At 45.8% G+C, this 14,118-nt stretch overlaps 1 protein-coding gene across 3 annotated transcripts in view; it reads left to right on the top strand.

Moving 5' to 3' along the window:
* Positions 1-14,118, top strand: part of nrk (Nik related kinase) — a 266,045-nt gene that overhangs the window by 155,680 nt on the left and 96,247 nt on the right. For all 3 annotated transcript variants that reach the window (XM_033030272.1, XM_033030271.1, XM_033030269.1), the window contains exons 15-17: positions 4,846-5,007; positions 11,607-11,732; positions 13,771-13,847. In XM_033030272.1, the coding sequence (XP_032886163.1) occupies positions 4,846-5,007; positions 11,607-11,732; positions 13,771-13,847 (365 nt within the window). The remainder of the gene's footprint in view (positions 1-4,845; positions 5,008-11,606; positions 11,733-13,770; positions 13,848-14,118) is intronic.

Raw genomic sequence — 14,118 nt, 5'->3', positions numbered from 1 at the left:
CGTATGGAGTTGTGCGGGGCTGGTCCCGACATCATACTCACCAATCAGCTGGGCAGGAGGCGTGCCGACTGAATTTGGACGTTGCACGCCGTCGGGCAGTGACGTCATCACGCAACGGCACGCCGGGCGGTGACGTCATTGCGCAACGCCACGCGCTAAGCTTACGCCATCAAGACGCTGCGTACAATGTCAAGATGCTGCGTACACCCGTCGAGGCGCTGCGTACGCCCTCAATGCACCTGCGGGCTGACAGGCCGTTGGCGCGCGGGATTTTCAGACAGTGCAAGATTTTTGGGGCCTCGCGCGATGTCGGGACCAGCCCCGCACAACTCCATACGCCTCCGCTGATCGAAGTGGGACTGGCCCCGCGAGGCCGTACGCCTCAAGCGATCACGTTTGGTCGCGCTAGACGCATGCAGTCGCATGCTGGTGGGACGGGCCCTTTTCTCCCAGAGTGGGCATATCAAACACTAGATAGCATTGCTAGAAGGTGAGAGGGGCAAAGTTTAAAGGAGATGTGCAGGGCAAGTTTTTTGACTCAGTGTTGAAAGTGCCTTGAACACGCGGCCAGGGGTGGTGGTGGTGGAGGCAGATATTGTCGTGTGTAAGAAAGAACTGCAGATGCTGTTTTGAATCGAAGGTAGACACAAAATGCTGGAGTAGCTCAGCGAGTGAATTAAGAATTAAGAAGGGTCTCGACCCGAAACGTCACCCATTCCTTCTCTCCAGAGATGCTGCCTCTCCTGCTGAGGTACTCCAGCATTTTGTATCTACCAGATATTATAGTGGCATTTAAGAGGCTTTTAGATGGGCATGTAAATATGCAGGGAATAAATGGATGTGGATCACATGCTGGCTGAGGAGATCAGTTTAACTTGGCATCATGTTCAACACGTACATTGTGGGCCAAAGGGCCTCTTCCGATGCTGTACTGGTCACTATTCTATGAAGATAAAAAAGCCTGTTGCAAAGAATTTGACTTTAGAGAGTGGTTCAGATTTCCCGCCTACTGTAACACAAATAAAGGTAAATAGGATTAGGTGTTTACCTCCAATCAAGCATGAATTAAGTATGAAAGAAAGAGTACATGATTGGCAGCTAAATTAACTTAATGGAGATTTTTTTTTAAACTGTTGATATTGGAGATCTGAACACACATTAGAAACAACATTCTTTTAGGAAAGAGATGAGGAATAATTTCTTTAGTCAGATGGTGGTGAATCTATGGAATTATTTGCCACAGAAGGCTGTCGAGGCCAAGTCACTGGATATTTTTAAGGCAGAAATAGATAGATGCTTGATTAGTACAGGTGTCAGAGGTTATGGGGAGAAGGCAGGAGAATGGGGTTAGGAGGGAGAGATAGATCAGTCATGGTTGAAGGGCGGAGTAGACGATGGGCCGAATGGCCTAATTCTGCTCCTTTTCAAGATTTTATGACTACCGAAAACATTCAGAAGGTCAGGCAGCATCTGTGGGAAGAGAAAGATAACAAGTCTGACATGTTGGATAAAATTGAGATGAAGGAGCTTCAATCTGAAACATTAAATCTATTTCTCTCACCAAAGATGCTACCTGACCAGCTGAGTTTCCAGCATTTTTAGTGTTAATACTTCGTCAATAACTTAAAAATACAACAAAAAATACAACTCATTTGTTGATTAATTAGTCAGCCAAATAATTAACGTTTGAGTTTAGTTTATTGCCACGTGCACTAAGGTGCAGTGAAAAGATTTTGTTGCATGCTAACCAGTCAGTGAAAGACAATACATGATTACAATCAAGCCATCCGCAGTGTACAGATACATATAAAGGGTATAATGTGAATAATGTTTAGTGCAAGATAAAGTCCAGTTAAGTCTGATCAAATATAGTCCAAGGGTCTCCAATGAGGTAGATAGTAGCTCAGGACTGCTCTCTAGTTGTTGATGGGATGTTAAATGATTATTTGGTTGATTATTAATTATTTGATTCATCAATTCACACAATTGAGAATAGCTCGAGATAAAACAATATTCAGAGAAAGAGGCAAGGGAAGGAGAGAACAAAAGGGAACATCAGTGAAATGATAGAATAGGAATGGGAGAAGGGTTGGCATGGACTCGGATGCTATCTGTGTGAAGTTTGCATTTTCTCCTTGTCATCGCATGGATTTCCTCCGGGTGCTCTGGCTTCCTCCCACATCCCAGAGGACGTGCGGGTTATAGGTTAACTGGTCTCTGTAAAATTGCCCCTGGTGTGCAGGGAGTGGATGAGAAAATGGGATAGCATAGAACTATGATTGATGGCCGGTGGGATGAAGGACCTGTTTCCATGCTGTATCTTTTAATTAATCAGTCAGAGCAAAATAGAACCAAGTAAAGAAATACAGTGAATCCAACAGGAGTGCACATAGCAACTGCAGAATCATTATCCGAAATACTAAATATAATAACAAATCCAAATGTTATTGGAATATGTTTGTAAGGGATTTGCACATTGCAAGAGGAGAATAGTCAAAGCAACAGGTGGGGAAATAAACAGAATTGGAGTTGAGAGGGAACAAGTGAGTGTGGTGTAAAGGCAGTGGGTTTTTTTGTACACAAGGTGCCAGTGGGCATGATTACTAAACATACGTGTCACGTGGCTGTCCGTAAGTGCTGAGCAGGAAATTTCAGAGCAGCAGCAGGAGATGTAAATGAAAAGGAGTCATTTTACGTAACTTTTTAGAGGTACCAGTACCATCACAAAAATACATTGAGTTAAGAGAACCAAAGAAAAGGAATATAGGGACAAGGGACACACGTGATTACAATCGAGCCATCCACAGTGTACAGATGGTGCATGATACAGGGAATAACATAAATAACGTTTAGCGCAAGGTAAAATCCTGCAAAGAAGGGGCGTGAGACAAAAGGGAAAAGGATTTCCAATCCATTCTAAGCACACCGACTAGGTTGGTGCCTCGAGAGGACCCGAAGGCTCGGTGGGTCGTGGAACTGGGAGGGAGCCGCTGGAGATGTCAGGCACGAGGAGCAAAGGCTGGTAGGAGGGTGAACTGTGGGTATTTCCACCACCGCCTTCAAGGTCGGTTGCAGGAGGCGCCCCCGGGACACAAACATGGCCGGGCGAGGAGAGGGGCGTCGGTACGTGGTCCGATCTGTTCGAAGGCCATGGAGGAAGCAGACTGGGGCTTACCTGGATCGGGAGCCACTCTAGTAGACCAAGTACGCAGGCGGACCGGACTTTGGAAATGGCGCCAAAACATGGCGGCGCCCGCACATGTAAACATGCAAGAAGGCCGGTGGCTAGTGGGGTGCCTCAGGGATCTGTGTTGGGTCCACTGTTGTTTGTCATGCACATCAATGATCAGGATGATGGTGTGGTAAATTGGATTAGTAAGTATGCAGATGATACTAAGATAGGTGGTGTTGTGGATAATGAAGTAGATTTTGGAGTCTCATGTAGATAGGGTTGTAAAGAAAGCTTTTGGTGTGCTGGCCTTTATAAATCAGTGCATTGAGTATAGAAGTTGGGATGTAATGTTAAAATTGTACAAGGCATTGGTGAGACCAAAGGTACACAAAAATGCTGGAAAAACTGAGCGGGTGCAGCAGCATCTATGGAGCGAAGGAAATAGGCGACGTTTCGGGCCGAAACCCTTCTTCAGACTGGTGAGTCCAATTCTGGAGTATGGTGTACAATTTTGGTCGCCCAATTATAGGAAGGATGTCAACAAAATAGAGAGAGTACAGAGGAGATTTACTAGAATGTTGCCTGGGTTTCAGCAACTAAGTTACAGAGAGAGGTTGAATAAGTTAGGTCTTTATTCTTTGGAGCGCAGAAGGTTAAGGGGGGACTTGATAGAGGTCTTTAAAATGATGAGAGGGATAGACAGAGTTGACGTGGATAAGCTTTTCCCATTGAGAGTAGGGAAGATTCAAACAAGAGGACATGACCTCAGAATTAAGGGACAGAAGTTTAGGGGTAACATGAGGGGGGACTTCTTTACTCAGATAATGGTAGCTGTGTGGAATGAGCTTCCAGTGGAAGTGGTGGAGGCAGGTTCGATTTTATCATTAAAAAATAAATTAGATAGGTATATGGATGGGAAAGGAATGGAGAATTATGGTCTGAGTGCAGGTAGATGGGACTAGCGGAAATAAGTGTTCGGCACGGACTTGTAGGGCCGAAATGGCCTGTTTCCGTGCTGTAATCGCTATATGGTTATATAAGAAGAACTTCACTGTGCAGTTGCACACGTGACCAATAAGGCACTATTGAACCATTTAGTGTGGAGTTTTGAATGCAGTGCTGCACATCGCATTAGGCAAAGCTACCAGAAGTTAGATGAGGATTTTTTATTTTACTCAGCGGGTTGTTGCGATCTGGAATGCAGTGCCTGGAAGGGACATGGAGACAGACACAATAGGAGTTCTCAGAAGATAATTTGATTTAAAAACTTGAAGGGAAAGGGTTTACAGAGTTACAAGGAAATGTATATGCATAGAAAGATAGAAAATGGAAGATGGAGTAGGCCATTCATCCCTTCAACATGTTCTAGCCATTGAATACAATCATGGCTGATTTGTTATCCTTTTTTTCGGAAGAAGAACATGTCATAAGGCAGACTCACAATGGATCACGCATTTCCTTCCAAGCAGCATGACTCTATGATTCACTGTGCAAGCTTTCAATATCTCGTAAGCTTTACGAAGCATGCCTTGAGGAGTTGAGCTCCCAAAAAACATTCCAATGTCAAGCTTTCTTGAAGTGTCCGTTTCCGTGCTGATTGACTCTAACCTTAAATGCGATGGTGACCAGGTTCATCCTGTTCTTGCCTAATCCTTTGTCTGCCTTCTACTTAGGGAGCAGACAGACTGAAGCAGATGGATGATGGCCTTGCCCCATCACGCACTAAGCTGGGCAAGTTGGTTCCTGGGGCTTCAGTACCTGCAGACGCCGACTCAACCAATGGAGGCAGAACAAGTCACATCAACTCTGCTCTAAAAAGGCCCACAGATCTACAGGTAATTACATTCTCAGAGGGCAGACATCACAAGTGGGATACTCTATTATTTAATTTCCCTTTCAAAGATCAGAGACTCTCGGAATGGTTCGCTGCAGAAGCAGGCCATTCAGCCCACTGACCCTTTGGTGCTCCCGGAATGGGTGACTATCATCTGGTCCAAGTGCAGGCAAATAGGACTAGCTCAGGAAGACAACTTGGTCGGCACGCACAGTTGGGCCAAAAAGTCTGTTTTCTTGCTGTTTCCCAATCCCTTACACCAAGGATTCCCAACCTTTTCCGTCCCGTTTACCCATGGCAACTTTAATAGTGCATAACAATGTTATTTCATTTATTTATGAACAACTAATGATGAATCAGATACCAGTATACCAGAAGCAAACACAGTCAGTCAATGAGAAATAATATGTACAACACCAAGAATCAACAAATTTACTCCCTGGGGAAGCAAACTTTACCCCCTGGGGTAAATTCACCCCAGGTTGGGAACCCTTGCCTTACACCCTCCCTTCGCCCAGCAAACTATTCTCTCTCGTACATCCACTTATTTTATTCAGAAGTCCAGGTCCTGATTTAATGACGCCAATAATTTGGAAGGGCGCAGAAGAGATTCATTAGGATGTTGGCTGGACTCGCGGACTTGAGATAAAAGGAGAGGTTGGATAGGCTGGGACACTGTTTGTTTGGAGAGTAGGAGGCTGAGGAGTGACCTCATTGAGGTGTACCAGATCATCAGGGGCATGGATAAAGTCAACGCACAGTCTTTTCCCCATGGTAGAGGATTCGAATACCAGAGGGTGTTGGCTTACAGTGAGAATTACAATGTTTCAGAAGGGCCTCAGGAGTGACTTTCTCACTCAGAGGGTAGTACATTCCTGGAATGAATTGCCAGAAGAAGCTATCGATGTAGTCACAACTCTTAAAAAAACATTTGGACAGATAATGGGTTAGAAGAAGGATAGGTGCGAAATGCAGGCAAATGGGACTCACCCAATATATAGCACTCACCCACGGATAAGGTGAGCTGAAAAGGCCTGTTTTCATGCTGTGCACCTCTATGACTCTCTATGACTGTTCACCACCCCCTACGATCAATGAGTTCCAGACCCTGACCATTCACTATATCAAAATATTTCTCCTTGCATCTCACTCAGGTCTTTTGCACAACGTTTTAAATCTGCTCTGGTCATTGAACGAATGGAATTAACTTCCATTTCCACTGCCTTTTTGAAACGCATGTGTCTCGCTGTCTGTCAAGTATAAATGGCAACCCGACCCGGACTAGTAGCCAAGGAATCGTAATATTTAACTTACTCAACCCATCCTGACCATCACTGTAGATACAAGAGTCTCAAACAGGCTGCCTCCCATGTGGAGTCATGTTGATGAGTGCAGAAGTGTTTGCATAAAGCAGGAGGGGGATTTTCTGTTGCTACAATGCATTAATAAAGAACTGAGTTGGTTCACGTTGACCTAACCCAACTTGGATTGGGCGGCACAGTGGCGCAGCGGTAGAGCTGCCACCTTACAGCGCCAGAGCCCCGTGTTCTATCCTGACTGTTGGTCCTGTATGCAGTTTGCATGCTCTTCCTATGGCCACGTGGGTTTGCTCCAGGTGCTCTGCTTTCCTCCCCATACTCCAAAGATGTGCAGGTTTGTAGGTTAATTGGCCTTTGTGAATTGTTCCTAGTGTGTAGGATAGAACTAGTGTGATCACTGGTCGGCACGGACTCGGTGGGCCGAAGGGCCTATATCTACACATTCTCTCTCAACTGAACGAACCTAAATTAAACCGGAACTAAGTGCAAGATGAGAACGTTGATTCCTTTCCCGAGGCAGCATGAAGTTTAGATGGTGTCGATGAGGGGTAGGAAGACTGGTTTATGTGATGCTGTAGCTGAGAGGAGGAGCAGAGCAGAGGAATTAAAAAGAAGCCACTAGTTTCTGGGAGTGGCTCCCTCATGCGGTGGATCACACAAAGGCAGGGACTAATGAGGGGGGGGGGGCATCTTTTGAAGTGTCTGGGCCTGAGGTGAAGTCATGCAATTGAGAGTAAGTGCTGAAACTTTAGCTCGAGAAGCTTTTGCCAAGAGGTTGACTGGAGTAAATGTAAGATAAGGTAAGATTGTGCTGTCTGTACAGAGTTTGCACGTTTCCCCTGTGACCGGGTGGGTTTTCTCCGGGAGCTCTGGTTTCCTCCCACATTCCAAAGGCGTGCAGGTTTGCATTGTACAAACTCCGCACAGGCAGCACCCATAGTCAGGATTGAACCAGGGTCTCTGGCATTGTAAGGCAGCAACTCTACCACTGCGCCACCTTTGGCGTCGAACTATAGAAGTTACTTCAGTGTATGTAAAAGTCCCGACCCTGTACCCATGCTATATGACCTCTATGACTGGGCTGCATTCAGAACTCTGCAATTTCTTGCCGCCTTGGACAGAGCAATTGCCATGCCAAGCTGTGATGCATCCGGATCAGATGCTTTCTATTTTATCCCTGGAGAAATTGGTAAGATGCGATGGAGACCTGTGGACTTTCCTCAGCCTTCAAAGGAAGTCGAGCTGTTGGTGTGCTTGCTTGGGTGTAGCGGCACAGTCCTCTCTTAACTTCCCCTCATTAGAATCGCATTTCCCACTCAAATTGTCAGCTCTCTCAAGCAGACAAAATCTCCTGGTGAGGACAGAGGAAGGTAATTTTTCATTGAAGGAATATTGTCAATAGCTGACATATGGAAATGCCAGCACTGACTAATTAAGAGACTGAGTAGCAGTTCTGTTTTGGGAGCCAAGCATAGAATTCAGCTACATAAAGTGCAGTTTACTCCTCTACTGAAATACAGAACAGCATTTTGGATGGACACAAAAAGCTTGAGTATCTCAGCGAGTCAGGCAGCCTCTCTGGAGAAAAGGAATAGGTGACGTTATGGTTCGAGATCCTTCTTCAGACTGAAGAAGGGTCTTGACCTGAAACGCCACCTATTCCTTTTCTCCAGAGACGTCTGACCCACTGAGTTACTCAAGCTTTTTGTGTCTATCTTCGGTTTAAACCAGCATCAGCAGTTCCTTCCTGCAGAGATTTTGGAAGCAGATTTCGACATGCTGATTTTTTTAGGTGTAGATTTATTATTGTCGCCTGTACCCAGAGCCAGTGAAAAACTTTGTTTTGCATGTTTTACAATCTGATCAGTTAAACGACACATAGATACAATCAAAACAAACTCAAGTACAATAGATAGAGCAAAGGGGAAGATGCAGAGTGCAAAATATAGTTCTCAGCATTGTAATGCAACAGTTCTATAGACAAAGTCTAATGCCTGCAATGGGGTAGAAGTGAATCAAACAGTACCCAGTTTAGTTTATTGCCATGTGGCCTGGGGTACGGTGAAAAGTTTTTTGTTAACCTAGCTTACGGAAAGACCATTTGGAAGCCTGTTAACATAGTGGGAGAAGGTGTTCCTGAGCCTGACAGTTCGTGCTTTCAAGTTTCTGTATCTTCAGCCCGATGGTCAAGAAGGAATGACCGGGGTGGGAAAAGTCTTTGATGATGTTGAATGCTGTTCTGAAGCAGCATGAAGTGCCAATGGAATCAATGATGGGGAGTCAGGTCTGTGTGATGGACTATGCTACATGTACAGCTCCCTGCATGTTCTTGGGGTTTTGGGCAGAGCTATTCCCAAACATATGTTAAAAAAACATGCATCAGTTCAGATAAAAATTTGTCCTCAGGTGTTCAGTAGATTGCAAAACCTGCCAGGGATTTGGAATGGATAGGGAAGAGGCTCTGGTTAAATTGTAAATTGTCCCTAGTGTGTAGGATGGTGTTAGTGCCTCCCAGGAGGCTGTGGAGAAGCCGGGTGGCGAGGCCTGCCTGGGTCGGTGGAGACTCGTGAAGGCCGGCAGAGCCAGGCGACGGTGGAGCCTTGCGGGTCGACCCACGGTCGATGAGGGCGCGGGGGGATCTGTCATGAGGGGGGAGAACAATGGAGCACACAGCGGGGGTACTTTGTAACTTTGTCAGCGTCGTTTATGTGTCGACTATTGCATACCCTGGGTATGCAAACAAATCATTTCACAGGTGACAATAAAGTATTCCATTCCAATGATTGCTGGTCGGCACGGACTAGGTGGGCCGAAGGGCCTATTTCCACGCTGTATCTTAGTCTAAAAGGTGCCTTTTGTCAGCTGAAATATTAAAGCAAAGCCTTACCAGCCCTAAGCTACTAATCAAGATCTCAATACAGCAATACAGAGGTTGGTGATGAGGTTGCAGCTGAGGGAGTGGCCGAGGATGGTGTCGGCAGCATGGCCTGGCAGCGAGGTTGAGCAGGTCCATCCCCTATAACTGAAATACACCATAAAGAGGTCCATAAAAATGAGGGTTTACTGTACTGATATTTTCACAGCTTTAAATTTTTATGAACAGCTTTGGAAGAAAAGTCCGCAAAATATCGAGTTTAATAACTTCCATTCAGATCATCATCCTCAATAATTCCAGCCCATATTACTCAGAGAACTTTGCTTATTTCTTGGCTGGTATTCTTTGTTTTAACTGGCAGAATTTGTGGAAAAAGGAACAGAGTTAATGCTTCAGGGTCAGAAATGAGTGGTAGAGTTGCTGCCTTCCTGCGCCAGAGACGTGGGTTCAATCCTGACTACGAATGCTCTCTGTACAGAGTTTGTACGTTCTCCCTGTGACTGCGCGTGTTTTCTCCAGGTGCTCCAGTTTCCTCCCACATTCCAAAGATATGCAGGTTTGAAGGTTAATTGGCTTCTGTAAATTGTCTTTAGTGTGTTGGATAGAACTAGTGTACGGGTGATCAACGGCAGAGATTTGCGTTTAGTTTATTGCCACGTGTACAGTGAAAAGCTTTTGTTTGGGTGCTAACCAGTCAATGTAAAGACAATATACGATTACAATTGATCCAACCACAGTGTACAGATACATGGTAAAGGGAATAACGTTTAGTGCAAGATAAGCCTGATCAAAGATTGTCCGATGACTTGGTGGGCTGAAGGGCCTGTTTCCATGCTGTCTCTAAACTAAACTAAAAAGGAGACGGTAAAGGATGTTGTAAGTTGCCGTGAGGGTGCGAGAGGAAGGGATAGGATAAAGTGACTGTTTGTGACTAGGTGAGTCTGGGCTAGATGGGTTAATGCTAGCAGTTACACAGCTTTGGCTGCATCATGTGTTGCTAATCGCAGGGCTGGTGAGACATATCCAGCAGATCATACTGCACTAATGGAAAGAAACACTGAGCAAATGTCACCAATGATTTACAGCCAGAAGTTGCCGGTTCTCATCCAGACGGAGATAAAAGGTTCCCTCACGTTGCGAAATTTGATAATGAGTTTGGAAAGCTGCAGCCTGCCCAGCTTCATGTGTTGTTTGTTTGAGCTTCTGCTGGGCTACATTATGGTGGTGTGACAGGCCATGAACAGATAGCCCAGAGTCGGATGGGAAAGGAAAGCGCCCCCCACACTTTGTCCCACTGTGTGTGTCCCCTGCATCGCGCTCGTCAGACACTCTGTGCTCAATACAATCTCCCTTACCGTGCTGTGAAAGACTGAATGAATGAAGTCGTTATCAGTGTTGGAGAGTCGGGATGCACTTGCACAGTATCTAGCTAATTATCCATTGTGAGTAATGGACAGACAGGTAGTGCAAGTTAACAAGCAAAACCTTGGTAGGATATTGCCCCAATAATCTCTACACTCAGATAATCACCAGCCCTTGTTGACAGTAGGCGTCAGAACAATATCCTAATATCCAATTTGCTGTAATACCCAAACAGATAATGCCACTTTTCATTTCACTGCATATCTCGTATGTGTACGTGACGGATAAACTTGACTTGACTTGACCTGGAAACCATTCACTGCTGGAAAATAGAAGTCGGAAAATACACTTTGACTTCTTGAACAATGGGGGTGAAACTGAACTGTAAATTCCTGTGACTTTAGTGGACGGTCCTGCTGTACTTCACCGCCAGGCAGGGCTGCCGCCATCATCCCTGGCCCACATCGCCTCCCTGGCCGCTTCCAGGCTGGGCTGCCACCAACATAAGCAGCCCACACTGTCTCCTGGCCACTTCCAGGCTGTGCCCCCGACACCATCACCCCCAGCCCAGACCGCGGTCGTTTCTAGGCTGGGCTCCCTTGGCCGTGCTTCCTGCTAATTATGGAGATACCAGTGCAAAGCACAAAGAGCTGGAGGAAATCAACGGGTCAGGCAGCATCTGTGGAGGGAATGGAAGGGCAGCATTTTAGGTCAGGAACCTTCTTCGCACTGAAGTCTGAAATGTCATCACCAACAGTCTCAAAAAATGCCCCGACCCGAAACATCACTGTACCTCGGCTTTTCATTCTACCTTGGTACACATGACAATAAATTGTTGCCCGCCACAGCTGCTACCTGACCTGTTGAGCTCTTCGAGTACATTAAATTTTACTTAAATAATTAGAAACGTTTCAATCATTATTCAGATTGTGTGCATAGTATCTTTACATGTAATAATGGTGGCTGTATTATTTATTTTTTATTTGTTCACCTCTTTGCTTTGAATTTATGATCCCAAGTAATACTAAACTGTAACCTCCACAGGATCTGAACCCAAATGTGTTTAGAAGCCAACTATTCAGCTCCGCTTCCATTCCCGATATGGGCATGATTCCAACGTCGCCTGAACAGGATGATGTGTTTTGGGAAAATGCTTCTCCACCTCCCAAGGTAGGTTTATTGACCCTATGGCTCCGCAAATTCAGTTTGATTTAGTTGAGAGATACAGCGCAGAAACAGGCCCTTCGGGTCCGCACCGACCAGTGATCCCCGCACACTAACACTATCCTTAGATTAGATTAGATTAGATAGCCTTTATTGTCATTCAGACCGAAGTCTGAACGAAATTGCAGCAGTCATACATACAATACAATACAATAAAAAACAACAATAAACACATATTAACATCCACCACAGTGAGTCCACCCAGCATCTCCTCACTATGATGGAGGCAAAAGTCTTAGGTCTGCAGTCTCTTCCCTCCTCTTCTCCCTCTGCGCTGAGGCGATACCCCACCAGGCGATGTTAAAAACTGTCCCGCGGCTCAATCACTGCCGCCCACCAGTCCTGCTGACGCAGCCGCTGGCCCGCGGCCGAACCCCGGACTCAGGCCACCACCGCCAGAACACCGTCCCAGCCACCCTCACTTGAGTATCGTGCCGTCTTCAGCCTCGGGCTGGGCCGCCCCCGACATGGGCACCGCTCCTCCCTCGGGCTGGGCCGCCCCGCCCTGTACGTCTTAGGAGTGTGGGAGGAAACCGGAGATCCTGGAGAAAACCCACCCAGGTCATGCGAAGAACGTACACACTCCATACAGACAGCACCATCAGGATCAACCCCGGGTCTCTGGCACTGTAAGACAGCAACTCTACCGCTGCGCCACCGTGCCGCCATAATTAACTTCTGGCTGCCATTGTGAAGCTTCCATTACGCGACGGGATAGATCGGTTTATTTTGGGATCACTTAGACTCTCGTCCCTTCAAGGTTAGACAGTGTGGAGAACTGCTTGATGAATGTGCACATTTACTACATTCACAATCCTCTCACCGATGGCTCATTTGACAAATTATAGGAACAGCTGTCGATGATCTAATGAAGCAGATTGTACATTGCATTGATTTGGAAACAAGGAGCTTTCTTGCTCCTAATTATCTATTTTTAGGTAACTTAACCTCTCACTAACCGGAGAGTGGTCCTCACCTCCCATCTACCTCATCTACCTCTTCGAACTATGTTCAATTGGACATTACCAGACTTTCTTGCATTAAACATTATACCCCTTATCCAGCATTTCTACACTGTGGATGGCTTGATTGTAACCATGTTTTGTTATTTCGCAGACTAGATAGCTTTTAACAAAAAGCTTTTCACTGTACTTTTCACTTTTCACATGTGACAATAATATGCTAAACTATCTCTATGAAGAGACCTTGGCAAAAACCTTGCACCACTTACTGGATCAGTTTAGACAGTTCTAGGCACCTCAATGCTCGGAGGCTGCTCACCTCAAAGGGTGCAGAAGAGATTTCTCGGAATGTTGCCTGGGCTTGCGGGCTTGAGATATTGGGAGAGGTTAGATAAACTGAGGCCTTTTTCCTTAGACTAGGAGGCTGAGGGGGTGACCTTATTGAGGTGGACAAATCATGAGGGGCATGGATAAATTGAACACTCACAATCTTTTTTTTCCAGATTAGAGGATTCTAAAACTAGTGGGCATAGACTTTAAGATGAGAGGGGGGAGATTTAGAAGGCACCTCAGGGACGACCTTTTCACTCAGTGTAGCCAGTATCTGGAACGAGCTGCTAGAGGAATCTATAGAAAAGTCAAGAAAGTATTGAGTTGTCATATGACTGAATAAAGGTTTAGAGTTATTGTTTTCAAACTTAATGGTGTATTCTTGCATGGAATTGGGCTAACATTGTTTCTGGGTTGCACATTAAAGAGAAGACTAGAGACTGCAGATACTGGGGCAAAGTACAAAATGCTGGAGGAATTCAGTGGGTCATGCAGCATCTGTGGAGGAGGGGGGGGGGGAGTTTTGCGTCGGGACCCTTCAGGCCGATACAGTTGCCCCTAATGTCACCAGTCCATTCCTTCCCCAGATACAGCCTGACCTGCTGAGTTCCTCCAACACTTTGTGTTTTGCGCAGTAATGATATCTTCCAACAAAAAACTCTATTTTTTAATTGTTATTTCTCACTCTTAAGGTTCCTGAAAGAACTGTGTCCAAATCCTACAGCAAAGATCAAATAAACAGTCACGCCAGCCGTAAAAGTACTTTCAGGTGAGTGAGCTCCGGCAACTAGATTCAACTATGATCTATTTCCTGATTCAACCCATGAAGGACCAATGGACAAATGATACATGTGTCCAACTGTGACAACTGGTGACCCAAAATCTGGTGCTATGAATGCTGTGCAATGTGGGCGGCAAGGTGGCGGAGAGCTAGGGTTGCTGCCCTACAGCGCCAGGGACCCGAGTTTGATCCTGATCCAAGTTCGATCCTGTACGGAGTTTGTACATTCTCCCCGTGACCTTGTGGGTTTTTTCGGGTT

The sequence above is a fragment of the Amblyraja radiata genome, chromosome 12, assembly GCF_010909765.2.
Source record: "Amblyraja radiata isolate CabotCenter1 chromosome 12, sAmbRad1.1.pri, whole genome shotgun sequence".
Classification (NCBI taxonomy): domain Eukaryota; kingdom Metazoa; phylum Chordata; class Chondrichthyes; order Rajiformes; family Rajidae; genus Amblyraja; species Amblyraja radiata.
This window is presented reverse-complemented; position numbering and strand designations above follow the sequence as displayed.